At 37.5% G+C, this 25,629-nt stretch overlaps 1 protein-coding gene across 3 annotated transcripts; it reads left to right on the plus strand.

Moving 5' to 3' along the window:
• Positions 1-364: 364 nt before the first annotated feature.
• SF3B1 (splicing factor 3b subunit 1) lies at positions 365-23,758 on the plus strand. Of its 3 annotated transcripts, XM_033010984.2 has the most exons (25): positions 366-472; positions 6,630-6,796; positions 8,010-8,111; positions 8,788-8,902; positions 10,747-10,826; positions 12,011-12,178; positions 12,334-12,568; positions 13,385-13,597; positions 14,006-14,127; positions 14,753-14,950; positions 15,042-15,143; positions 15,891-16,070; positions 16,508-16,594; positions 16,722-16,992; positions 17,287-17,432; positions 17,521-17,667; positions 17,862-17,987; positions 18,383-18,604; positions 18,843-19,025; positions 19,126-19,237; positions 19,323-19,443; positions 19,874-20,005; positions 20,884-21,156; positions 21,642-21,858; positions 23,127-23,758. In XM_033010984.2, the coding sequence occupies exons 1-25, from the start codon at positions 445-447 to the stop codon at positions 23,283-23,285; spliced, it is 3,906 nt and encodes a 1,301-aa protein (XP_032866875.2). In that variant the 5' UTR covers positions 366-444; the 3' UTR covers positions 23,286-23,758. The 3 variants fall into 3 exon arrangements, with proteins under 3 accessions (XP_042639987.1, XP_032866875.2, XP_042639986.1); XM_042784052.1 differs by lacking the exons at positions 366-472; positions 6,630-6,796; positions 8,010-8,111; positions 8,788-8,902 and adding an exon at positions 9,731-10,430; XM_042784053.1 differs by lacking the exons at positions 10,747-10,826; positions 12,011-12,178; positions 12,334-12,568; ... (16 more) ...; positions 21,642-21,858; positions 23,127-23,758 and adding an exon at positions 10,375-10,419 and having other exon boundaries at positions 365-472.
• Positions 23,759-25,629: the final 1,871 nt, after the last annotated feature.

The raw sequence follows: 25,629 nt of genomic DNA on the forward strand, positions 1-25,629 counted from the left end.
CATTAATGCTCTAGCCTGAAGATCAAGCTGAGGCTAGCGGCCCCTCCTCCCGCGGAACCGAGGGATGCCCCGGCTCCCTCCCTGCCGCCGCCCCGGGGCTCTCCCCTCGGCCCCCAGCGGACCCCGCCGCCTCACGACGTCCCGGGCGAGCCGTTACCGCTCGCCTCAGCGTCCGCCTCCGTGCCGCCTAGCCGCGCTGTCATTCGCTGGCCGTGCCATCCATCACGAGGTGGGCGGGGCTGGGGCCCTGGCCCGAGGGGCTGCCTGACCGACAGAGTGGCGGCCGCTCGCCGCCGGTACTGCGCTTGCGCAGAGCTCCCGCGCCTGGCCGGAGGCGGTGCGGCCCTCAGCTGCGCTTGCGCACTGCGCGCTCGGCCTTCCCCACCGTAGCGGAAGTGGCGGGGCCGCGCCAGTTCCGCCTCGGCGTTGTTCGCTTTGGACAAAATGGCGAAGATCGCCAAGACCCACGAAGGTAAAAACCGTGAAAAATACCCGCAGCGGTGCCCCCCCCGTAGCTGCGCGCTCGGCCGTCGTCCTTCGGTTGCGTTTCTCCCCGGCTCCGAGCAGCGTCGGGCCCGGCTGCCGGGGCGGAGGCCGGGCGGGCTCGCCCCGCGGCGGGCGGGCCTGGCCTGTGTGTAATGGCGTCGTCGCTTGTGTCACCGCCATACCCGAGCCGCCGCCCCGCGCTCGGGGGCTGAGGGCGGGGGGGCTGCGGGGGCAGCCTGGTTCGCGGCGGGGAACTGTCGCTGTGCACGCGTGCTCGGTTCCCGGGCCCGAGCGGGGGGGCGAGGGGGGAGGGTGTGGGTTAAGGCCGGCTTTGCTGAAAAGACCGGCGCCGCCGCTGCCGGGATGCGGGTCCCCGCCGGGCTCCCGCCCGCCGGCACGAAGCCGGAGCTGAGCACCGCTCCCACGGAAAGCCGCCCGTGGGCCGCTCCTCGCCTCCGCTCCCCATCGTTGCGCGCAGCTCCCCGCCCCCGGCGCTCACGTCCAGCCCTCGGCAGGCGCTCGGTAGGAATCGCGCAGTACGCCTCCCTGGTTTCGCATCATGAATGTCAATAACGGTCGTGTATTCTCTTGACCGAGCCCTTTGGCCTGGGTCCGCGGTAAACAGGAGGCCGGAGAGGGAGGGGGAGCGGGTGTTGCCCGCAAAAAGCCAGCATGGCCTGAGCGGTTACTAAGCATCGTGTCGACGTGGTGCTCACCAAGAAAAATGCCCTGAAGGAGGGGAAAAAACAGTGTGAGGTCTCAAGCATTTCAACTGCCATTTTAGCACAGATGTTTCCTGCCGGCTGGGTGTTTATGTAGGAAAACTGGTCTCTAAACGGTTTAATGAGTGAGGGCTTTCATAGGCAGTATGTTATTGTCGGAGGTGCAATATGGCTATGTTCAGTGCTGCTTCCAGCTCTTTATAGCATGAATCAAAGCTTTTTTCTTCGGCAATCTCTGTGGCTTGCCCTGCTCTTAATTATCTTCGGGCAAGGGAGAATAATTTTTAGAATTGTACTGCTTCTGTGTTTTTGGTTTTGGGCTTTTACTCATCTTACTGCACATGATAAGTGATCTGCTGTGTTTTACATTAATTTACATCTGTAGTTCACTAATCAAAAACTACCTCTTCACAGTGGTTATACACTGTGAGGCCCAGGAATATATAGCCTTTGGGGGGCAGCAAGTTTTGCACTGAAAAAACATTTAAAATGGAGAGGCCCATGGAAGCGAGGTTAATGTCGTCTCTAAAACCGCAGACCTAACTTGAATTTGTAGATGAAGAAAAGCTTAAACTGTTGTTCTTGCTATTTTTTAAATTTAATTGGATTTTATTTTCTAGCATTATAGAACATTTTTGTATAATTACAGAAATTGTCATGTCTTTTATTCATATTGCGACATGCATAAGGCTTGTGTGAGATCCTACCCAAGTGAATATTACCCATCAGAGTGCTCTGCCTCTCATATTACCTAAAGAGCTTTTAATAATAATATAATTGCTGTTGTTTTTTGTCTGTTTGTTTTTTAACTTAAATTGCTTATTTATTGAAGTAAATGGTGGCCCACTGACTTTAATGAAAAGATTAACATGCTTTCAGTTGCATGTGTTTTGATTAGTGTTGTATTGTATCAGAACAGATTTTAAGGATGGGCATAGGTAGTTAAATAAAAAATTATGCATAACTGGGTATGATCATGTAATTCTGTCCTTCCCAACATGAAGATACTAGCTGAACAGTTTGATTACTTTTCTCCTGAGTTCTGTCTTTCTTCAGTTCCTGACTGATTTTCCAAATTGAGTTGTTTGTTACTAAATTGTCTTTGAAGATTTTTCACATCTTTGTGCTGTTTGTTAAATATTTGTTGATGGATGTGTTCAAGACACAACTTGAAAGAGGTCTCAAACCGGTTTGAGATTGTTTCAGTTACATAGCTTAAGGGGCAACTCTTTGTTTTAGACTGAAAAGTAAAGTTTTAAATGGCATTTATAAGGCTTATAAATGCTTGAGTTTTGAATGCTGTGGAAGGTAGTTGTTAATTTGCATAATTTTTTTCTTGCTCAGAAAAGAACAGAGATTTCCAAACATAATAGAGAGACCTAATATTTATGAGAGTGCTAAAGTAGCTAGAAATAAAGCTGCACAGGGCAAGCTAAATGTGCAAAAACATGATAAGGTATGAGAACATAGAAACTACTTACGTTGTAAAGTACTACTTCGGTATAGGGTGTGATTCTTCTTTCTTTTTTCATGGTGGGTAGTGGCTGATGCTCCAAGTGTTGCAAGTAGAACTGTGTGTATGATGATGGGATTGTATATTTTTGAGAGAAAGTTACTGTGATCTGGCCATGAGCTAGATTTTCAGTGACTTTGAATTCAGATATGTTGACTTTAATAATATTCAGCATGCATGGTATGTTTCAAATCAACTGTGCGCGTTAAAGTTACCTCTTTTAAAATACCAAAATATATTAAATAGAGTAAAATACAGAAAAAGGAATGATTAGTAGGATATTAATCTCCCCTCTTTTTTTTTTTCCTCTTACAAATCCAACTCCCTTTACTGTTTCTCTGTTCTTGACTGACATTTCTCTTTATGTCCTAGTTGACTAAATTATCAAACAAGTTGTCTGATGTATTTTTAAGCTTTGTGGTTACTCTTTCTTAATTTGATTTGCATTTAAGTGCTTTGTTAAATAGAGTGTGAGCTTTTTCAAGAAAGCACCAGTTAGATGAAGGAAGGAAAACAAATCTTTAATGTCAGAATAGTCTTCTCTAGCTAAGTATGTGATGCTTTCTAAACTGGCAATCAGGCTGGCTGCAGACCTTTTAGACCTTCTGGTTAAAGGGGTTTTCTGGCATGTTAAATGGGTGTTATTTTCAGAGTGCTTAAATTAAACTAGCACTTAAAGACTGCATGGCATTAGTTGAAAATTATGGTGACCATAAGTGGGGGGTTTGTTAACCGTGTAGATGCTATGCAGGCTTTCTTTTATGGTGTAGATAACCCAGCAGCTTTTGCTGTAAGGAAATGAGAATGCACCTTAGTCTGCAAACACTTGCAGTCAATGTAATTTAAAGGAGAAGGCCAATAATTGAGATCTGTACCCTCTTCAGTAAATATAGGCATTTTAAAATTAAAATGAGAGAACAGGGCCTTAGTATGTAAAGTGTTGGTAAGAACTATTAATAGGAAAATACTTTTGTATTAATGATTTTTCCTGCAAAATCTCATCATTGTTTTAATAGATTCTGATGATGGTAGTAGTGGTGGGAGTCCATGCACAAGCAAATCTGTGGCCGGTCCTGCATGGCAGGGTTTTTTACTTGGTTGAGCCATCTGGTCAGGTTGACTCAGTGGACAGATGATGGAAAGGCTTTTGCATTGTAGACAAGATCTATAAGCTTTTTTTTGTGTGTGTGTGAGGTTGGTTACAGCTATGGATGGGCAATCAGGACTTAATATGCTACTAAAGAGGCAGTGTGTTGTTCTAGTAACTGCCCTTTAGAAATAGGAAACAATGTAATTGTACTCTAAAAGCACCCAATGTGTCCTTGGTAGCAATGGAAGCTTCAGGTATTCCCTTTCACCCCGGTGCTACATTGCATCAGGCTGCCAAAGGCATCAGGAACTTGATCTGCTTTTTGGAAGAAACGGAAACAACTAAAAAAATGGGTGAGAAAAGTATTTGAGTTGTATCAGATCCATAACCATGCCATAGGATGACTTCACAAAAATAAAATACTTTAGGATGACACTGGTAAACACGATATATGTGGGATGCCTCTGAGATTGATCAGACCTCTGTGGGCAAGACAGGGATCTCTAATTCAGCAGTAGTTTCTTTCTGCTGCTCTCCAGGAAGTACTGTATTGGGGAGCAATGTTCTGGACGCACTGGAATTCCTTGTGCTGTGCAGGATTTTAGGGGGAGCTGGATGCACCTGGGGGCAGGATTCAGCAGGTAATCGTGGCCAGCAGTTTAAGGCAGGTTTCAGCTTCTTGTGAGTTCAAGGCAGATACCAGGAATTTCTGTAACGCAGAGGTGACTGTTTAAGTTACCCAGTTCTAGGTATCTGCAAAAGTTTGATGGAAGCCCTTAACTGGCTGGAGCAGGATTCTCCTTATCAGCTGCTATCATGTCTCTTCTGTGCATGGGACTCTTAGAAACATGCTTCTGCTCCTTCTTTCTTTCCCCACTAAACCCGTTCAGGAATTGCAGATTTGCTGTCAGGTTTACTGTCCTTATAGTGAAGTCAGTGTTTCTCACTGCCAGTCCTGCAGGCTGTACATGAACACTTAATCCTGCTAGTCTCACCCATAGCTGTGTAGCAAAGCTTTGTCGGGTTAAACTACATGTTCAGTTACCTCTATAGAAAACACGCCTTTGTACAGGAGGCATAGTTTAGCTTACAGTGTTTTTGTTGTTTTGTTTCATTTTTTTAATTAGTGGCAATTTGTGATAAGGACCCAGCTTGGACTTTAAATCTTGAAGTTTAGAGGGCTGACAGTTTAAACTTTTAAACTAAGCAATTCTGAGCTGCAGTCTTTCAATCATAAAAAAAAAAACAAAAAACAAACAAACAAAAACCAAACAAAAAACAACAAACAAACCCCGAGCATCAAAACCAACCCACTTCCTCCCCCGTTTATGTCTTAGGTCCAATAATTTTGATTAGCAATAATCTTACATTTAAAAAAAAAAATTCTAATCTTAATTTTTGCCAGGTTTGTTAGCAGTTATTGTACTATGCTGTCTTTTGCAAGATATCTCAGTGGGAAAACCTTGTGAAATTTATTTATCCCGAAAAAGAGAAATGAGCAACAATAGTAAAAAAACTAGTGAATAGTCCAGATTTAAGATTATCTGTGAATGGAACTTCCCGTAGCTTTTGTAAATTGGCAAATTCCTTCAAGTTAATGTAGCAGGCAGTGCTGCTTCAAATAGGAGAATGCAAATGACAGAATCATGGAGGTTGGAAGGGACTTTTGAGACCATACAATCCATCTCTCCTGTTCAAGCATGATCCTTGATATTCCTTCAGCCATGAAATGCAACTCTTGGGTATTTTTTTGGCCATGAAAATAATTCTTCGGTCTACAGAAATTCTTTACATATCTATTGAATCATATAAAATTCAGATGGAAACAGTAATATTTTTTTATGGAGTTAGCTGTGCCTTAATATACCTACATGACAGTTGGATTTGTTGCAGACAGTTGCATTACTGTAACTTATTTTCTTGTTGCATTGCAGCAGGTAGGAGGAAAGCATGGTTGAATTTGGTCCTTTGTTTTCTGGGTTAACAAGTTAATGTTCTTTCTGAAAGTAACAAATTTCTAAGCTCAAAGATGACCAGCAGAGTTGATTAGAGTCAGACCCTGATATATTAGAAGAATGACAAAGCTTGCATTTGTCCTGCTTGAAGGGTAAGCTTTTTGTTATCCAGAAGAACAGTAGGCTTTTCAAAAATGGTGCTGCAGACAGGAATAGGCATGAGAACATAATATTTGAGCTGCCAGAGTGAAAAGAAACAGGTCCTGACTTTTTTTTTTGCTAAATTGGTATACAGTGACATATTAGAGTAGTTTTTTTGTTTGTTTGTTCAAAGATAATACAGTTTCGCAATATGTTAGATAACGTAATACAGTGTTGTTATATTAAATGTTCTCAGATTTGACAACTCATGCAGTAGCTCTTTTCAACAGATCTGTTTAAATTAGCAAAATTGGTTTGTTAAAAAGGTATTCCAAAATGTAATCATAAGTTAATGAGAGGACTGCATTTGTTGAGAAAGTGTTGTGTTAGTGTAGTGTTGGGAATTACTACTGTGGTGTAAATTCCCTTCTCTGCTGTCTCTGTTGGAAGATGTGATACATTAACAGTGGGTTTGAATAGTTTTCTTTAGGCCATTCAATTGAAGTAGTCTATGCTGCATAATATTACAACTTAAGGAAAATCTGCTTATAAACATAATGATTTTATAGTTTAATGTGTCATATTTGTTTATTTCTTTAGAGATAATATTTGAAATTGGGTGAAAAACTCAGTTTGCTGTACATAGTAACATGAGTATTTAATTTTGTCTTTATGTGTAAAAAGACCTGTTTGGCTTTTTTTTTTGTGTGTCTTTCCCCTAGATATTGAAGCACAAATTCGAGAAATTCAAGGAAAAAAGCCTGCCCTTGATGAAGCACAAGGAGTAGGCCTTGATTCCACAGGGTATTATGATCAAGAAATTTATGGAGGCAGTGACAGCAGGTTTGCTGGATATGTCACTTCTATTGCAGCAACTGAATTGGAAGATGTAAGTGATTTTATGTATTTGTTTGTTTAGAGCATGCATTCTAAGTACTTTGGAAATAATTTTGAGTAATTTTCAATAGCATTTGCTGAAATAAAAGCAGTTACTGTTGTTCAAGCCATACTGGACCAAATATGTCTTATCTGGGAAGCTCATAAGTTCTAAGTCTGGCTTGTACTTCATGAATTGTGCTTTGAAAGTCACGTAGGCCCAATCTAAGTAAACTTGAGTCAACAAACTTCAGTGGGTATTTTTTTCAGATTTCTATTTCTACTTAATTTCAAATTTCAGGGCAATTTTTGAGAATTGGCTTTTTCACTGTATTACGTTCTTTTTATGTATCCTGCTTGTATTATTACTTTGTATTAATTTCTAATACTAAACATGTGACCACATCTTCAGTTGCAGGAGCAGTCAGAAACTACTGTTCTGACCGTAAATACCTAGCCAACTACATATTACACTGAGTGAATTACATTTTTAAGAGGAAGGAAGATTGTTATGCTTGGTTTAGTATTAATTGATATATATTTTTTAGTGATGTACTTTGTGTTATTTGTAGACTTCTAAAAATCCCTTAATTAAAAATTTCCATTACAGAGTCTCACTGAAATAGTTTTAAGAGCAGTTTTTGATTTGGTTTGCTGTAAATTATTGCACAGGAACTGGCTACTGATATGAGGAAATAGATAGCAAAAGCATCCTACACATTCTGAGTACTTTTTATCACCACTGTGATTAAGAAGATGTAACTAAATTAACATTCATATATTTCTGATTTTTTTTGCTGTTTCTGAAGCTTTTTTTATAGGATTCATTACTGAAATTTTTCTGTATCTAAATGGCTTTTAAGAAAAAGTGGTTTGAATTTCTGTGTACCGGCTATCATGTGCCAACTAGGGAACCATATCAGTAATGCTAATACGAAATACAGACTTGTATAACTAGTATAGGTATCATATTTTATTAAATGTAGCATATTGCAGAATACTTGAATCTTGTAGAGAAAAAGTTATCTTTTTAGTGATGTGGGTAGGTTTATCTGATTCATCAGTTTGGGAGTAATAAGCTATATGAAGCAGCTAACTAAAATTTGGAGTTAACTATTCTAGTTGTCCATTTTTATATATTCTATGACCACAGTATGTTAATTTGGTATTATTTTATCTAAATATAATATCAACGTGATAAAATTGCCATGTCTTTTGATTGGCAGGATGATGATGACTACCCTTCTACAAGTTTGCTTGGCCAGAAGAAGCCAGGGTACCATGCCCCAGTGGCGTTGCTTAATGACATACCACAGTCTACTGAACAGGTACATATTAACTGAAGGCACAGTAAAATACTGTCATAGGTATTAGGAGAAAGAACTGTTAAAATTTTTCAAGACCAGGTCTTATCTTCTGGAAATACAAGATATATGTAAAGGGCTATGGTATTTTAATTTTGCTGTAAGCTTGTTACTGCTTTATTGTAGAATCACACAGGGTGATAAAAACTGGCGCTTCTGCATGGAGAGGCAATGTGGGCATATACACTAAGCTATTAAAAAATACTTTTTGATAGGTTGGATACTTCATAAATAAAAATTACTGGAAAACTTAATGTCCTTTATGCTTCTGGTTTTGTAAAGAAAATGTAGTCACTTAGGTTTTATATTCCTGGAGTATGAAAGTAGGGTCAAGTCCCCCTGTGAAAAGAAAGGGAAAGGTTGACAGCATGAAATGCTTTGGTAACAAGCGAATAAACTTCTTAAAATAGTGAATTTTTGTCAGAAATAATTTCATAAGAAAATCTGTGTTAAAAAATTTCCAGTTACAGAGGTAAAATTTATATTAGCATAGTGTTTTGACATTCCTGGATAGTTGAGATCAAAAATAAAGTAGGGCTTTTTAGTAATACTAAAAATGAATACAGGCTTATGGTCATCAGACAGTTTTCATACTGTTTTTTGTACATATGTGACTGACAAGCTTTTGTTTGGTTTTTAGTATGATCCTTTTGCAGAACACCGTCCTCAAAAGATTGCAGATCGGGAAGATGAGTACAAAAAGCACAGGCGGATGATGATAATTTCCCCTGAGCGTCTTGATCCTTTTGCAGATGGTAATTTAATTTGACTTTTCTATACCCTTTATGAAATTTGTTGTCTGTAATTGTCTTTAGCCCTTTGATTTCTGTTGGCATGCTTATAAACTTAGTTTTGTTTTAAACATCCCCTTTTCATAGAGATTTGGTTGAAAACTTAGATGCCATATTCTTCATCTTTATAATACGAGTTTTCTTTCCAGGTAGAAGGACAAGAAAATAATGAGCCATTGCCATAGAAACACAAAGGGTTAAAGGTTTCTCTTTTCATTTTGTTTTGGGTTGTGCATTATACGTTGAAGAACTTGTGTATTGAGTGCTCAGATTCTTTCAGTACCTTAAAAGTTTTCATTCCAAGTCATAGATTTACAGGGTTACTGCTTTTGAAATGCTAGTTCTCAAAATAGAGCACCTAATTCTTACCATCCTATGTAAACTTAGGTGGTATAGCTAAGAGAAACAAAAGCATATATAAGACTTTGATACTATTAATAGTTCAAGTCTGTTCTGCTAATTTAGAATGCAAGTCAGGAAAAGGGGTGTTAGTGGGTCTGACAGAAACTTTCTTCAGGTGAATGAGTTTCACGTGTGGCAATAAGGTGCCTGTTGGCTTAAAATTAGTAGCTATTTTGCAGGTTTTACAAATGAGATTTTCAGCCTGCATGAATTAATAGGGATATTAATTATTTTACTTGCTTAATTGTAATTGATATAAACATGTGTTGTCAGAATTCACAGGCCCATACTAACTGTCCTTAATTTCTTTCCTACAGCAGTACTGCTATATGCCAGTCCTGTCTGCATTCTTAAGGGTGCAGTTCAACACATCCTGTGTAGATTATGGTGAAAAAGTATTCCAAAGGAAAGTCCTATCAAAGCTAGTGTCAGAATGACACAGCCAATTGGGCAATGATCTTCAGCATAGAAATGTTTAAGAAGTTTATTGTTTTCCCTAAATTATAATGCTATTCCACTTGTATAGCAAATCTGCACATTTTTCTTAAAGAAAAGTGTTTTTCTTGACAAGTCTCATTTTTATAAAGTTGGGCTTCTTATAAAGTATTTAGAAGTTTAATTAACGCAAGATACACAGCATAAAACAACATATGGTATACAAACCCCATTACCTGTGAGTATCATTGTGGTGGTATATGTACTGTATTGCATTCAGCTCCCAATCACTATTGTACCTTGAGAAGAGAAGAGGGGAAAAGTGTCATCAAACAGTTTTTTGGGGTTTTTTGTTTTGTTTTGTTTTGTTTTTTAATGAAGCCCTTTTACAATATGACACTAGAAGATCTGGGAGACGTGTCCAGATTTGTCAAACTTATAAATGGGTCTTTATGATAAAACATTTTAAACATTACTTAGGTATGCAATAGTTATTTATAGTCAGATAACAACTAGGATTTAACAGCTTACACAAGGTAATGTTTTGAATATAAATATCTTTCCAAAGTGTTACTAATGGTAAAGAGATAATTTTCTAGGCTTCTATTCTGCTGCTTGAAGTCAGAACTGCTGATGGAGACAAAGGCACGAAAGTGTACGTATTCCGGATTAGCAACCCAGGAACCCATCACTTCTGAAGACTCTTAACTGTGTTGTCATTTTATCATTTATATTGGCTTTAAAATATTTGTTTGAAACTGCAGTAGTTATGTTTGTGTTCAAACAGGTTAAATTGATCAGCATACTGAATAAAAGTAAGATACATGTAATTTTAAAAATTTTCAATCAAAAAGTAAAATTAAACGATCATGGAATAATATAGTATTAGAGCAGGACAATAGAAAAAGTCAATATTTTCTGCTTATCCTGTACTCATTGTGCTCCATTCCTGTTGCTGTTCTCTTCCACAGGAGGGAAGACACCAGATCCTAAAATGAATGCCAGAACATACATGGATGTTATGCGTGAACAGCATTTAACGAAAGAAGAGGTGTGTGGAGGGGAGGGTTTTCCATCTGAGCCTAGTTTCAATTTACAGCCTTTGAAAGCATGTTAAGAAAGTGGGAATGCAAATTCTGTTGACATTTTATCTTAAAAGCTGTTTTCTTCAGAAAACCCTATTCTCCACATGTTGGAAGTCAGTAGAATTTAAAGATGAAAGTTCTGAAAAACATCTGTTCTATATAATACCTAAACAATGGAGGGAGAAGGGAGAAGTAGTCTCAATATATTTTAATATGGATATTTTTATAGCACTTGGACTTCTTATTTATTTCCTTTCGGAGGATGAGAGACAAACTAACAGTCACTGAGGGATATTCAGTGTCAGAGATGTTTGTTTTTCTGAACTCTGTGGAACCCAGAGAGGTTTTAAAAGGCTTTTGTTGAAGCACTTACACAGATGTTGCAGTCCTAAGAACTTGTTTAAGATTGAAATTTGGTTTTAAATATTAAAAAAAAAGAGAGAAAAAAGTAAAAGTGCAATAATTTTAATAGGTAAGAAGATATTGATAATACAGTAAAATTTCTTGTGTAATACCTACAGTGCCATCTTGATAATTGGAGCAAGATTTTGTAGTTCCAGTGACCTCTGTAGATTTACATTGATTTACCCTACTTGACTTACCTTAATTGAGGAATTAGTTCACAATTTTGACAATTTTACTGTTTATGGATCCATTGATAAGTGGAAAACAGTCTGGGTTAGTGTCCTATTTTAACAATGTTATTTCATAATTTTAAATAAGAATTGCAGGGCTTTTTTGTGTCGAGGGATATAACGCACACGAACATATTTTCTAACTCATCCACCTTTAATTTAGTGAAGTGGAACTTGTTTGAAACAGATGTGTAATGATTTTAAGACATACATATAGGTGACAAAAACTGATAGCTCTCAAAATTCTCCATGCATTTGCATTTGTTGTAATAATGGCTTCTATAAGAAATTACTTTGAAAACATGCCCTACAAACACACAACTGCTCTGTCAGTATAGAGGAATTTGAAAAGAGAATGAACCTGAAATTAACACAGTAGCTAATTGCATGTTATTTGAGCAAAACATCAAAAAATAGCATAAAAAATATGATACAGCTGAAAAATCGCTTTTAAAGGTGTAATCTGAAGTGGCCTTCTTAAGAGATCTGTTTCTTGTTTTTGTACCCTCGAATAGAGGGAAATTAGGCAGCAACTAGCTGAAAAAGCTAAAGCTGGAGAGCTTAAAGTCGTCAATGGAGCTGCGTCTCAGCCACCATCAAAACGCAAGCGGCGTTGGGATCAGACAGCTGATCAGACTCCTGGTGCTACACCTAAAAAATTATCCAGTTGGGATCAAGCAGAGGTAATAATCCTAATGTTCATCAGTTTATCTACAGAAAACATTAATGCTAATCCTCTTGAATTTCAGAAGTGTCTTACTCTACTAAAAAAGAGTAACTAGGAGTCTTCTACTGTATAGTATGAGAGATTTAATACTTTGAGTTTTGTCTTGTGTAGACTCCTGGACATACACCATCTCTGCGATGGGATGAAACTCCAGGTCGTGCAAAGGGTAGCGAAACTCCTGGAGCCACCCCAGGCTCAAAAATATGGGATCCAACTCCCAGTCACACACCAGCAGGAGCTGCAACACCCGGTCGGGACACGCCTGGTCATGCAACACCAGGCCATGGAGGTGCCACTTCCAGTGCACGTAAAAATCGATGGGATGAAACACCTAAAACAGAAAGAGGTATTTATGGTGAACTGGAAATCATGTATTAAGTTTTGAATGGTTAATTGTATATAGGATTTTTTCACCTTAAGTAAACAGTAGATTCAGAAGTCAGGCAAGAAGTAATTATATTCTGACATCTAGTGGTTGATGTGAAGTGATGTTTTTGTCTGATTTTGTAGCATTGAGTTCTGCCTGTTAGCTTAATTCACATCTGTGAAAGCACCTCAACTCAAAAATGGAATCAAAAGTTTCTGGTATATCTAGTGACTACTGCAGGTTGAGATTTTAATTTGTGAAGGACATAGTAAAAGAGCTCATTGAATTGCGATATATTTGTGTGTTGCCTTTTTGATACATTTGTGTGTTGGTTTTGAACTGTTTAAGTTTTTTCAAGAGGTTAGCTTAGAAACAAGTTTTGGAAGCATTTTCTCACCTGCCTAATTCAAGTTAGGCTCATGTGTTGGAGAACAGTGAAACACCATTGTTTCTTAATGCTTTTATTAAGGGAGTACATGGAGTACTTTGTCCAATTTCTACAATATCTGAGGTAGTCTAGTATTTTTAAGAATGTTATCTATTCATGCTAAGATTCAGCAAGATGCTTTTTTCATAAAATGAAGTTCTGTGTTAGATGATTTTAGTGTAATGCCTGTGTTTTTTCAATATTCACCGAAGTAGTCCTTAATCTTTTTCTACTATATTTGTTTATTTGATACTTGTTGATGTGTGTAGTCAGGAGGATGAGGTACTGAAAATGGGTTTGGGTATTGATACTGTACTTGGAGTATACACTGTTCAAACTTCTGCAAAAGTTGTTTTGTTTTTCCTTAGATACTCCGGGACATGGCAGTGGGTGGGCTGAGACCCCTCGTACAGATAGAGGTGGTGACTCCATTGGTGAGACACCAACCCCAGGAGCAAGTAAAAGAAAGTCACGATGGGATGAAACACCTGCTAGCCAGATGGGTGGCAGCACTCCTGTTCTGACCCCTGGCAAAACACCTATTGGTACACCAGCTATGAACATGGCAACTCCTACACCAGGTAAGCCCAGTCCATTCCCTGAAGACTTCACTTTCTTTTGTGGAAATGAAGCATTTACCTTGATACTATATTTTGAAATAGGTTTCTGCATGTCTGAACATTTTAATGTTCTCCTGTCTGTATGAGAGCAGTCAGTGTATGCTCAGTTTACATCCTCAGCAACTCACTTCTGGAGGGGAATTGACTAAAGTTATACGTCTGTTCTTGTTCAATTTAGTTGGTTAAAAAATGATAAAAAGCACTCTAAAAGTTTGATATCTTACTGGCTACAGATTGCAAGTGCTATGGAAACTTTGGCTCAAGAGGGCACGTAAAGATTAAGTAAACAGGTCATCTTCTGCATACAGAAGATTTTTTTTTTTTTCTTAAAATCCTTGTTTTGGTAATATTTTAAAAATTTGATTACAGGTCATATCATGAGCATGACGCCTGAACAGCTGCAGGCTTGGCGTTGGGAAAGGGAAATAGATGAGAGAAACAGACCGCTTTCTGATGAAGAATTGGATGCTATGTTTCCAGAAGGATATAAGGTAATTCATCTGGATTAAAATATAGCGGACCATTTTTTTTTGTTCTGCCAGGGCATATTGATTTTTAACTTGTTTTTAAAAAACAACTTGTGTCAGAAGTAGAATGTTTCACATTAAGTATTTGTTATTGATTGTAGACACTTGTTCTGTTCAGTTACTGATTTATTGTAAATCCTTCAGAGAGGGAGAGCTAAACATGATCTCTGCTTATCAATGTTGGGAATGCCTGTCAAGGACAGAAATATGCTCTTAATGGACTGATAAAAATACCAAGTCCAAATGTGGAAAAACGTAGAGGAGAGTTACAGATTTAAAGTCAGGACGTATACTGTGTTGATACAGATATTGAAGGGCTTCTTTAATACTTTGTAAAGAGACTTCAAAGCTTATTGTCCAAGCTCTCAGCAGTGGAAGTGAGTTTTTTTCAGAAATACCATCAATACAGGATAAGCACGAATACAAGCTGTCATGGTGAATTTGTTTGTATTTCTGAGAACATGGGATCGCTCGCAAAAATCCCCAAACAAATAAAATGGAAGATAGAAGTTTAGTAATGTTTTGTATTTGATGCCTTCCTCTGTTTATATCTGTTGTGATAAGACACATTTTGTTCTTTCTTCTGCAGGTTCTTCCCCCACCAGCTGGTTATGTCCCTATTCGCACTCCAGCTCGTAAGCTTACAGCAACTCCAACGCCTTTGGGTGGTATGACTGGATTCCACATGCAGACAGAAGACCGGACTATGAAGAGTGTTAATGACCAGCCATCTGGCAATCTTCCATTCCTAAAACCAGATGACATCCAATACTTTGATAAACTCCTGGTAAGTGAGATTTTACTCATGCTGATTAAAGTTTCCTGATTTCTTTTGAATATGTAGCAATGCATGTTTATTTGTCTGGAATTATTTACAGGTTGATGTTGATGAATCAACTCTGAGTCCTGAAGAACAGAAGGAGAGAAAAATAATGAAATTACTTCTGAAAATAAAGAATGGCACACCTCCCATGAGAAAGGTAAGATGAATTGTCAGATGCATTTATGTAATTTCATTTTTCAAAAATCTGTATTTGTTTTCAGGTTTAGTTTCAGTTATCCATGGGACTCGTAAGATAATCTCCTAAACTTTGATATTTGTTTAGTGGTTTCTTCCTCTTGTATTTCTGTGTGGCTTTTTGTTTGTCATTCAATATAATATAGTATTGTTGCTCTTTGTACAGTAATGTCAGTCACTAAATAGTATATGGCTTATAATTTTTTTTTTTTTTTACAATTATGAGAAACTAGATTTATAGTGCTTTTTGCTTACAGGGCTTTCTAATTTTCTGGATTTTGCTTCTTACACTTAAATTAGCAGTGTAGCTCTTAGTTAAGTTTCAGCTTTACACATTATACAATACATTAGCAGTCTTTTCTACAGAGTTTTGCTCTAAACTGACCATAGCACCAAGCTGCCTAAATACAGGGAAGCGCTGTATAAGCTACTTTTCAGATGGAGCCATTCTTAATATTAGAACACGAGCATGCTTTTCTTGAAAATTGAACATCTGGGAGCTAACATCAGGGTGTCTTTCTTAACGCATTTGTTTTTAAAGACATCAGCATAAAAATATTTGAAGTAGAATTTTGCAGTGGTAAGAACAAGTATTTTGAAGCCTGAGGTTGCAGCGAGTTACATTTTAACTTGGTTAATACCTACCTGTTATGTAATTGTTCAGTGTTGTTTCCTTAGGTTAACTGATAGGCTGTTTGGTTTTGTTTAGGCTGCGTTGCGACAAATTACTGATAAAGCTCGAGAATTTGGAGCAGGGCCGTTGTTTAATCAGATTCTGCCTCTGCTGATGTCACCAACACTTGAAGATCAGGAGCGTCACTTGCTTGTCAAAGTCATCGACAGAATTCTCTACAAACTGGATGACTTGGTCCGACCTTACGTACACAAGGTCTGCTGAAGTTACTGTCTCACCTTTGATTTGCCTTTTCTGATCATTGCTGGGAGAAGTGTATGTTTTACTTGCGTATCAGAAGAGGATGATCAGTGCTTTTTTAACATAATTGGCTTTCGTGTTTCTTCTTAAGCCAAACTTTAGGTTCTTGTAGTATGACCAAAGCATGGGCTTTATTGTATTAAAGCATGATGTAAAAATGATATATGCACACTTGGGCGTGGGAAGGGGATCTTATCTGATCTAGGTGGTGTCTCCGGGCTGGGTCGTTTTAGAGGCAAAGAGCTATAAAAAGAGCATAATTTTTTTCTGGTCATCATAAAGCTTTAAGCTTGGATCCATGGAATTGTCTCTGTTTCGTGGAAACTAGTAGAGCCAGAAATACTACTAAAAGTATTAATGAAAGGAAATATTGATTTGTTCATCTTTTTCAGATCCTTGTTGTCATTGAACCACTGCTGATTGATGAAGACTACTATGCTAGAGTGGAAGGCAGAGAAATTATTTCAAACTTGGCTAAGGTAAGTTCCATCCTTCATTAAGGCACTGAGTTAGCTTACATATAGCTGCAAGTTTATAGGCATGGCAGAAGAATTAACTATGCTGTTCATAGATCCAATTGGTATATTTTGTATGTTCTTCCTTCAGGCTGCTGGCTTGGCAACAATGATCTCCACGATGCGACCTGATATTGATAATATGGATGAATATGTGCGAAATACAACAGCTCGAGCCTTTGCTGTTGTTGCCTCTGCTTTGGGCATTCCTTCTCTGTTACCCTTCTTGAAAGCTGTCTGTAAAAGCAAAAAGTCCTGGCAGGCTAGGCATACTGGCATCAAGATTGTACAGCAGATTGCTATTCTTATGGGTTGTGCTATTTTGCCTCACCTCAGGAGCTTGGTTGAAATTATTGAACATGGTAAGTTTTGCATTTCCAGGCAAAGATTTTATTTATTTATTTATTTAGTTATTTATTATTCACTGTATATTTGGAAAATTTTTCATACCACAGTGAGGCACAGTGATGGTAATGTCCTTGTTTTATGTGTTCTTTTGACACTGAGAAAAAGTTCAACTGACTCTGAAAGAGGAGTAGTTGTTCAGTTTTCCTGAAAATAAGTTAATCCCTTTTATACTGCCCCTCTATTTTTCCTGTTTTGAACTGAAGTCACAAGAAATGCAAGAAGTGGTACTAAACACTATTCTCTTGCAGGTCTGGTGGATGAGCAGCAGAAAGTTCGCACCATCAGTGCTTTGGCTATTGCTGCTTTGGCTGAGGCAGCTACTCCGTATGGTATTGAGTCATTTGATTCTGTTCTGAAGCCTTTATGGAAGGGTATACGTCAACACAGAGGAAAGGTATATCTAGAATACTTTACTTAGTTTGAACTGAAATGGATGTTTATCTTTTGTAACTCATTAGAGACATATTTCTGCATTTAAATAGGGTTTGGCTGCCTTCTTGAAGGCTATTGGTTACCTTATTCCCCTCATGGATGCTGAGTATGCAAACTATTACACCAGAGAAGTCATGCTAATCCTTATCAGAGAGTTCCAGTCTCCTGATGAAGAGATGAAAAAAATTGTGTTGAAGGTATGTCAGAAATATTGTTTGGTATGAATATATAATATGTATGTTATCCCTTTTCTTAAACCTCTTTCCCATCCCCCCCACCCCCTCCAAAAAAAAAAAAAACCCAAAACTAACCAGAGCAACCCACCCCAAAACCACTCAGAAACCCAAACCCTACACAGAATTGAAATTGTTGGGTTTTTATTTCCTGTCAGGTGGTAAAGCAGTGTTGTGGTACGGATGGTGTTGAAGCTAACTACATTAAAACAGAAATCTTGCCACCTTTTTTCAAACACTTCTGGCAGCACAGAATGGCATTGGACAGAAGAAATTATAGACAGGTATTTATTTTTTCTTAGTTGGAAAAATAGTTATAGTAGAACAAAGTTCACATTAGAATGTTTATTCAAGCTAGATGATTGATTTTTCTCTTCTATGTCCTGAAACTGAATTTTGATTGAACTAGTTATTCAGAAGTTGTATAGCTAGAAGATTCACAGATTCTTAGGAGGCTATCAAGACATTTTACATCTGTGAATATGAGTCTACAACAATTGTAAGGTGGGGTAGTTCACCCCATTTGCATTGTTTAAAACATTGGATGGTTTCTAAAGGTAAAAACAGTTTTGGGTTAAACATTCATGATGCTGTTTCTCCTCTTCAGACCAGAGAAATTTATTTTCAAGATATAGAAAGTAGATTTTAACAATGCTTGCTTAATGTTTGTATGTTTTAGTTGGTTGATACAACTGTGGAGCTGGCAAATAAAGTTGGAGCAGCAGAAATTATTTCTAGAATTGTGGATGATCTGAAAGATGAGGCTGAGCAGTACAGAAAAATGGTCATGGAAACAATTGAGAAGATAATGGGAAATCTGGGAGCAGCAGACATTGATCATAAACTGGAAGAACAACTTATTGATGGTATCTTATACGCCTTTCAGGAACAGACCACAGAGGTATGGCCAAGGATATCTAGTATTTGTTTCACTTTAATTGTAAGTTAGCTCCCTGTTAGTTATACAGAAGTGTATGCCTGTAAGTTAGATTTTTAAAATCCTAGTTTAGATGTTGGCAGTCTAATCAACGAAATCCAGAAACAAGCTCTGGAGTGTTAGCATTTTAACTGCAATTTGTCGGTTCTAATTAAAATGTAGTGTTGCTATTGGTCTGATTTTTCTTTGTTTTTATGCTCAGGATTCTGTGATGCTGAATGGTTTTGGGACAGTGGTTAATGCTCTAGGCAAAAGAGTCAAACCCTACTTGCCACAAATTTGTGGTACAGTTCTGTGGCGTCTGAACAACAAATCGGCTAAAGTTAGGCAGCAGGCTGCTGACCTGATCTCTCGTACAGCAGTTGTCATGAAGACTTGTCAGGAGGTATTGTATTGACTTTTTCTACTAAATGTGTTGTAATATGTCATAGTAATGAGCGGAGGAAAAAAAAAAAAAACAACAACTTCTTTTTACTTGGTTGTAGGAAAAACTGATGGGACACTTGGGTGTTGTGTTGTATGAGTACCTGGGTGAAGAATATCCCGAAGTACTGGGCAGCATACTTGGAGCGCTTAAAGCTATTGTCAATGTTATAGGTACGTTCGTGTGTTGATTACATGCCTGTTCAAGAGCAAATAAAAAGGCCTTATAAAACTAAATATGCCTCTTTGAATTCAATAGGTATGCACAAGATGACCCCACCAATCAAAGATCTGCTGCCACGGCTTACACCTATTCTGAAGAACAGGCATGAGAAAGTACAAGAAAATTGTATTGATCTTGTTGGGCGCATTGCAGACAGGTAAGCTAACTAATGCTTGACTAGTTGACCGTCTGTGTGGGCAATTATTGTAGCAGAAGCTGAAGTTTAGTATCAAGTTTGGCATCTGGGTATTTACTGTTATATCTCTTGGTATTTTTTAAGTTGTGCATAAAGCTTAAGATGAGATATTTAGCAGATAGTCTGTTGAACATATCATAATTACGTTATTTTGCAAACACTTTGTTAGAAGTATGTTGTCCATTTATGCAAACTTAGAATGCACACATTATAATAATTCCAAGTACACTGTTAACTAGTGAAGGTCTAATGTTAACAGATACCTCATTGAGGAAATTCCTCATTCAGTATCCCTCTGCTGATAGCAGATGAATAGGTGCTGCAATTTTTGTGGTTTTATTTAAAAACTTATAACATTGCTGAAGCGGTAACTCACTTTATTCTCTTTCAGAGGTGCAGAATATGTTTCTGCAAGAGAATGGATGAGAATCTGCTTTGAACTGCTTGAATTATTAAAAGCTCACAAGAAAGCTATCCGAAGAGCCACGGTGAACACTTTTGGTTATATTGCAAAAGCTATTGGGTAAGATGGTTTAATGCTTATCTCCTTCTACACACGCTTACCTACCGTAGTGATGATTAAGAATTTTCTGGTGAGAAGAATTCAAACTTACATACATTTATCATGTTAAATGTGTAGTCTTGATTTTTACTTATTTTGTAGAAGGAGGATACAGTCGTCTGTTCTTCATTAAAATAGGATGCTGAACTTTTTAACTAAATCTGTAGATAAGCAAGGTTAGAATCTAATTTGGTAGTAAGATCTCTTTGTCTTATGAATATTTGATACTGTGATAGGCATTCAGACCCTCTCTGTATTCTGTCATAAACTCTGCTTTAAATACTCAATCTCTCTTATTTTTCCCCAAATCAATGCTTTTATTGATTTGTAAAGGATTTTTTGCCACCAAGGTCATACTGCATGTCAGTAAACTGTAGAGTGAAGCACAATTCCCCTCTTAATGCATATTCATAAGTTAGTGACCAATTACTGACTTAATGCAGATATAGCAGGCAATCAGGAAATGTCATAACTGGGCTTATCTCTACAGGACACTGCCTATCTCCATCAGTGTCTGATTTTATACAAGTTTGTAATTATCTGTGGGACCAGAGTCATAGTGTGAAGGCTACTGCTATCCTCCAGAGTTTACATGAGGCAGAACTGAAGGCAGGAAAAAAGCTATCTCTAGAGAATGTGAAAAATGTTGGTTATGAAAATAAGATCATACAGTGTCTTAAGCTGTTTTACAGTTTCATGGTTTATATTGTTTCCCAGTTACCTGAACTTTTTTTAAGGGATAACGATGCTTTTTTGCCACTTGCTGCTTGAAACTCAACTAATTTTATCCAAATCCTTACTGAATCTATTGACATGGACGTGCATGTTATCTCTTTCAGGCCTCATGATGTATTGGCTACACTGCTGAATAACTTGAAAGTACAGGAAAGGCAGAACAGAGTATGTACTACAGTAGCAATTGCTATTGTAGCTGAAACATGCTCACCTTTCACAGTGCTGCCTGCGCTCATGAACGAATACAGAGTTCCAGAACTGAACGTCCAGAATGGTGTGTTAAAATCTCTTTCTTTCCTGTTTGAATACATTGGAGAGATGGGAAAAGATTACATTTATGCTGTTACACCATTGCTTGAAGATGCTTTAATGGACAGGTGAGTGCGTTTCTTTCTATCTATGGTACAATTGGCTGTAGTCATATACTTGAAGTATATAGCTTGGTCTTAAAGATAGTAAATCTGCATATTATCCTTGTTTGCTAAAGGTGTTAAGTGACCAGCGTAATTTGGAAGTTGTTGTCTTCAAATAATTCAGGTTATATATTCCTGTTCTACTAATACCTTTGAAGATTAAAATGTTACAAGCATCGTAAATGAGTCAAGACTTCTTACATTCAAACTGCTTTTGATAATTTCTATTGTTAGTACTTTTGCTGCAGAATCAGAGCACGTTAATTTGTCAGAAAACTCCATCTCTTCTTAATTTTCTGATTTCTGTTACTCTGCCTCTTGCTGTCAATAAGTAAGGGTTAAAAGTATATACTAGTACGTTCAAAAAAAGTGTTATTGAAAATATTATGCTTGTCCAATCATGTTGCTTCTGAGTATAATTCATTAACAGACCATTGTTCTCTTTGCAGGGATCTTGTACACAGACAAACAGCCAGTGCCGTGGTGCAACATATGTCTCTTGGTGTTTATGGGTTTGGCTGTGAAGATTCTCTTAATCATTTGTTAAATTACGTGTGGCCTAATGTGTTTGAAACCTCTCCTCATGTCATTCAGGCAGTTATGGGGGCTCTGGAGGGCCTCAGAGTTGCTATTGGTCCCTGCAGAATGTTGCAGTATTGTTTACAGGTATGTCCTTGGGTATGCTGAAGTAGCAGAGGCAGCAATTATCAGGCAGGGCTTCCTTCCAGGAGACAAAAATATTCAACTGAAGGTGATTTCCAGCAAAGGAAAACAGTGTGGCTTTTCATCTCTTTAAATTATTCTTTAAACGCAGCATTCTGTACTAAGGAATTAAATTAAATATGCAATAAACAGAAATTTTGGTATAATGAGATATCTCATTACATTATGTTGCAGGTAATACAAAATACAAATTGACTAAAATAGCCTGGCACTCTGACTCGTAAAATGGAAGCATCTCACAAGTTCTGTTGCTAATGAATGGGGGATAAATTAATAGTGCAAGGGTTTATGAGAACAAGTAACAAGTGAGATAAATAAACCAGAGGATGGGCTTAATATTAAATTTAAAAGAAAAACAGGAAGACATTTAAAACTGTGTAAGGCTGAAGCACTAGAAAACAGTGCTTTGATCAGAAATTATACCATTACATCAACACGAGTGAGTTCAGTTTCTGTAAATGTGTATGTGGAGGTAAAACCTGAAGGCTCCTTTTCTGTGTAATTGCACATAACAGTTCTTGCCGCATTGGCTATAGTATCTAAACTCACATGACAGCTGTGAAGCAAGGATGAATGTAATGCACATCAATGTGGAGAAGATGTGACAGGGTTTGATTAATTATTTGCAGAAACGGAAATTCACTGTGGGTTTTTTTTTTATGTGAGGACCCTCAACGTAAAGATACTGACATCAGTAGGAAAGTGAAAGACTTTTCTTGCACAGTGTGTTTTTTTTTGCAATACTACTTGTATATTCTTATACAGAAATGTTTTTTTCTGGATCTTTCACATTCTGCTCATTTTTTTAGGTTTAATAATAGTTTATCTCAGGTATTCCTATCTATCGCTTTGTGCACAAATCACAATTAGCAGAGCCAGAGATAAGACTCAGTTCCTACCAAGTATACTGCAGCAGGTTTTAATTTTTATTTTAAAAGAATACAAAACTAGAAATATAGTCAGTGGAACTGCTTCCTGCAGAGAAAAGATAAGAAAAATCTGTCTCTAAGTAATACTTTGTTACTACTTGCTAGTATAGATAATCACAAAATTGGGGAATGGCACATTTAGCAAAGAAGGTACACTATAAGTGGTGTTAGTTACTGTAAGTGCTTTTTTTTAGGTGCTTGTTGTGCAAAACTTGATTAAATTCAATAACAGACATTTAGACCATAAGCTTTTAATAAATTTTGTTCTGATCTGTTTTCTAGGGTTTGTTTCACCCTGCCAGGAAAGTCAGAGATGTTTATTGGAAGATTTATAATTCGATCTACATCGGATCACAGGATGCTCTGATAGCACATTATCCAAGAATCTATAACGATGAAAAGAACACCTATATTCGTTATGAACTTGATTACATCTTATAATCTTCTTGTTCAGTTGTTTGTGTTTAATGCACAGCTGTTCTTTAATTAAATGCTTCAGATTTGATGATGTAAAATTTTAAAATATTGGAGATCAGTGTAGAGCTGGTCAGAGGCAGAGCTAGGAATCCAGTAGCATGATTTTTTAAATATGTCCTTGTTTTTTGATGTTAAACAGTTAAAGCCAGTAGTGACCAAGAAAACAGTGATTACAATGTACTGGAGGGATTTCATTTTGGATTCATCTTTATGAAGATTTAGAATTCATTCCTTGTGTTTAAAGGGGAAGTTTATTTGAGAAATAAACATTTGTGTATAAAAACTAATTTGTGTGTGGTTTTTGGACAGAGGGGCTTGTAAAACGAGTCCCTTTGGATTAAGTATTTGTTCATGTAATAAATAGGTGGCATAAAGCATTTTAACCCGTTTTGTCATCCCCTAGCTTTTGAATAAATAAGAAAAATGTACAAACTGTAGTTAATGTGTGTATCTTTGTCGTGCAATAATGTAGCTGTAGTCTGGTTGATGGTTTTGGTAGTGACCGTTTACTTTAATGGAAAAAGTAGTGATCGATTGTTTGTTGGTACTGTTTCATCTGCAGTATCCTGGTTGTGGGGATGGATTAACTTGTTAAATTTTCAGAAGTTAAGCAGTTTGTTTTAAACAGTATGTGTAAAATCAGTTGCATAAATCATGCATATTGATCATATTTAGCAAGTCTTTTAGCATGTATGGCTATATAAAAAACCAAATAATATTTATAGGCTGTTCAGTAACTCCTATAAAGAGCTAGGAAAGTAACATCCCCAGCACCTGAGATGAGGCAGTTTCGAAGTGTGTGTATGACAGCAAATGCTTCAGCTTGAGATAGGAAAAGCTTTTTATTTCATTATTTGCTTTTTTCCTTCAGTGCATGTACTAAAAAAAAAATGATCTGGATATTTGACAGTAAACCACATAAACCACAAGGTTCAATCATTCTGATAGTATTGTAAGTGATCACATGTTTATAAGATAACAAACGGTAGTAGTTGGCTGTCGGGCATGTTGTTCAGAGAGCTCTTGATTCAAGTGGAGTGATTAAGTTCCATCTTACCTTGTTCAGTGCGATGTTATTAGCTGCTGTTTCACATAAATGTGACATTCTTTAGCTGTTCAGCATATAAGAAAATTCCACCCTACCTTTCAAGGCATGAGGTTGTGGTAGGGGTTTGGGATGGCACAACAACAACTTGGGACCCTTTTGTTTATGAAGGTACTGATTAGGAAATGAAAGAAGTGACTTTTCATCAGTGTGCTTTATTAAAATATTTTTTAGGTGAAAACAGCTGGAAGTTCTCGAAGTCTTTGTTTCTGAATAGCTCCCTTGAAGAGTAGCGTGCATTCTAGTCTATTTCTAGTGCTTTCTTATTTAATAATATTGTTTGTATTACAGATGGCCTGCCACTTCATTGCTTCAGTAGTTCTGCAAGATAGGACCAAGCAAGTGCCAATAGAGAGGGTAGAGTGCTGAAAAAATACACTGAGTTTTGAGAGACTAGCCAAAAGAGAGCTCTGAAACAGGTAGGAATGGATGATGGCTCGTGACTTCTAGATGCAAAATAGTTATTTTATAAACAAGTCAAATTGTAAAAAATTTCTAGTAAGATGGGAGGGAGTGACTTCAGCTTGTTCTCATTTTTTTGATCTTTCAAGCTCATCACTTTAATTCTCAAAAGTGTTTTTATACATAATTTTGAGGAAAGTACCAAGCATTTTTCTTCTTTTGTGAGAAAAAGGGAAAGGAATTCTGTTTGATGAAACAGAATTGTATGTAAAACCATCATGTTCATCGTTTGGGTTTTTTTACTATCCCAAGTATCTGGCATGAAACTGGGTTTGAAACAGCAGTGTTGAAGCACAATTCTTGATATGCAGTATCGTCAGTAGGCCTTTTTTTCTTCCTGAGACTTTTGTGTATCTGTGGAATTCTTGCCTATAAAGGCCATTTCTGGGTCATACACTGGTTAATGTGACTTCTAGGAGCCTACAGCAGCTCTTGAAGTTTGCCCATGTTTAGCAACCATACCAAGTTTTATTTAGCACAGGCAGGTTAAGGAGACAATATTTTAAGGATGCTGACTTCCATTTTTTGTTCTGCCCAAGGGCAAAAAGTTTTGGGGAAGGAAGTAAAGTAACCATCTAGATATACTAGTGTGACATCTGTCCATCTGTAGACAAACATTTCTTTTCCAGTACAAATTAAAATCATTAATGAATGGAGTTTTATTCTGAGGTTGTGGCTGGTGCTTATCTGCAGATTTCTGATTCTAGACAACAAAGGGCAAAACATTTAAATGAATGGAAA

The sequence above is a fragment of the Tyto alba genome, unplaced genomic scaffold (genome assembly GCF_018691265.1).
Source record: "Tyto alba isolate M040663 unplaced genomic scaffold, T.alba_DEE_v4.0 Super-Scaffold_7, whole genome shotgun sequence".
NCBI classification, from domain to species: Eukaryota; Metazoa; Chordata; class Aves; order Strigiformes; family Tytonidae; genus Tyto; species Tyto alba.

Coding starts and splice junctions, on each gene's coding strand:
- SF3B1 (XM_033010984.2), top strand. CDS start 445: ATGGCGAAGATCGCCAAGACCCACGAAG. Junction 10,827..12,010: donor AGCATTTAACGAAAGAAGAG/GTGTGTGGAGGG, acceptor ACCCTCGAATAG/AGGGAAATTAGGCAGCAACT. Junction 19,238..19,322: donor AGCTATTGTCAATGTTATAG/GTACGTTCGTGT, acceptor TGAATTCAATAG/GTATGCACAAGATGACCCCA.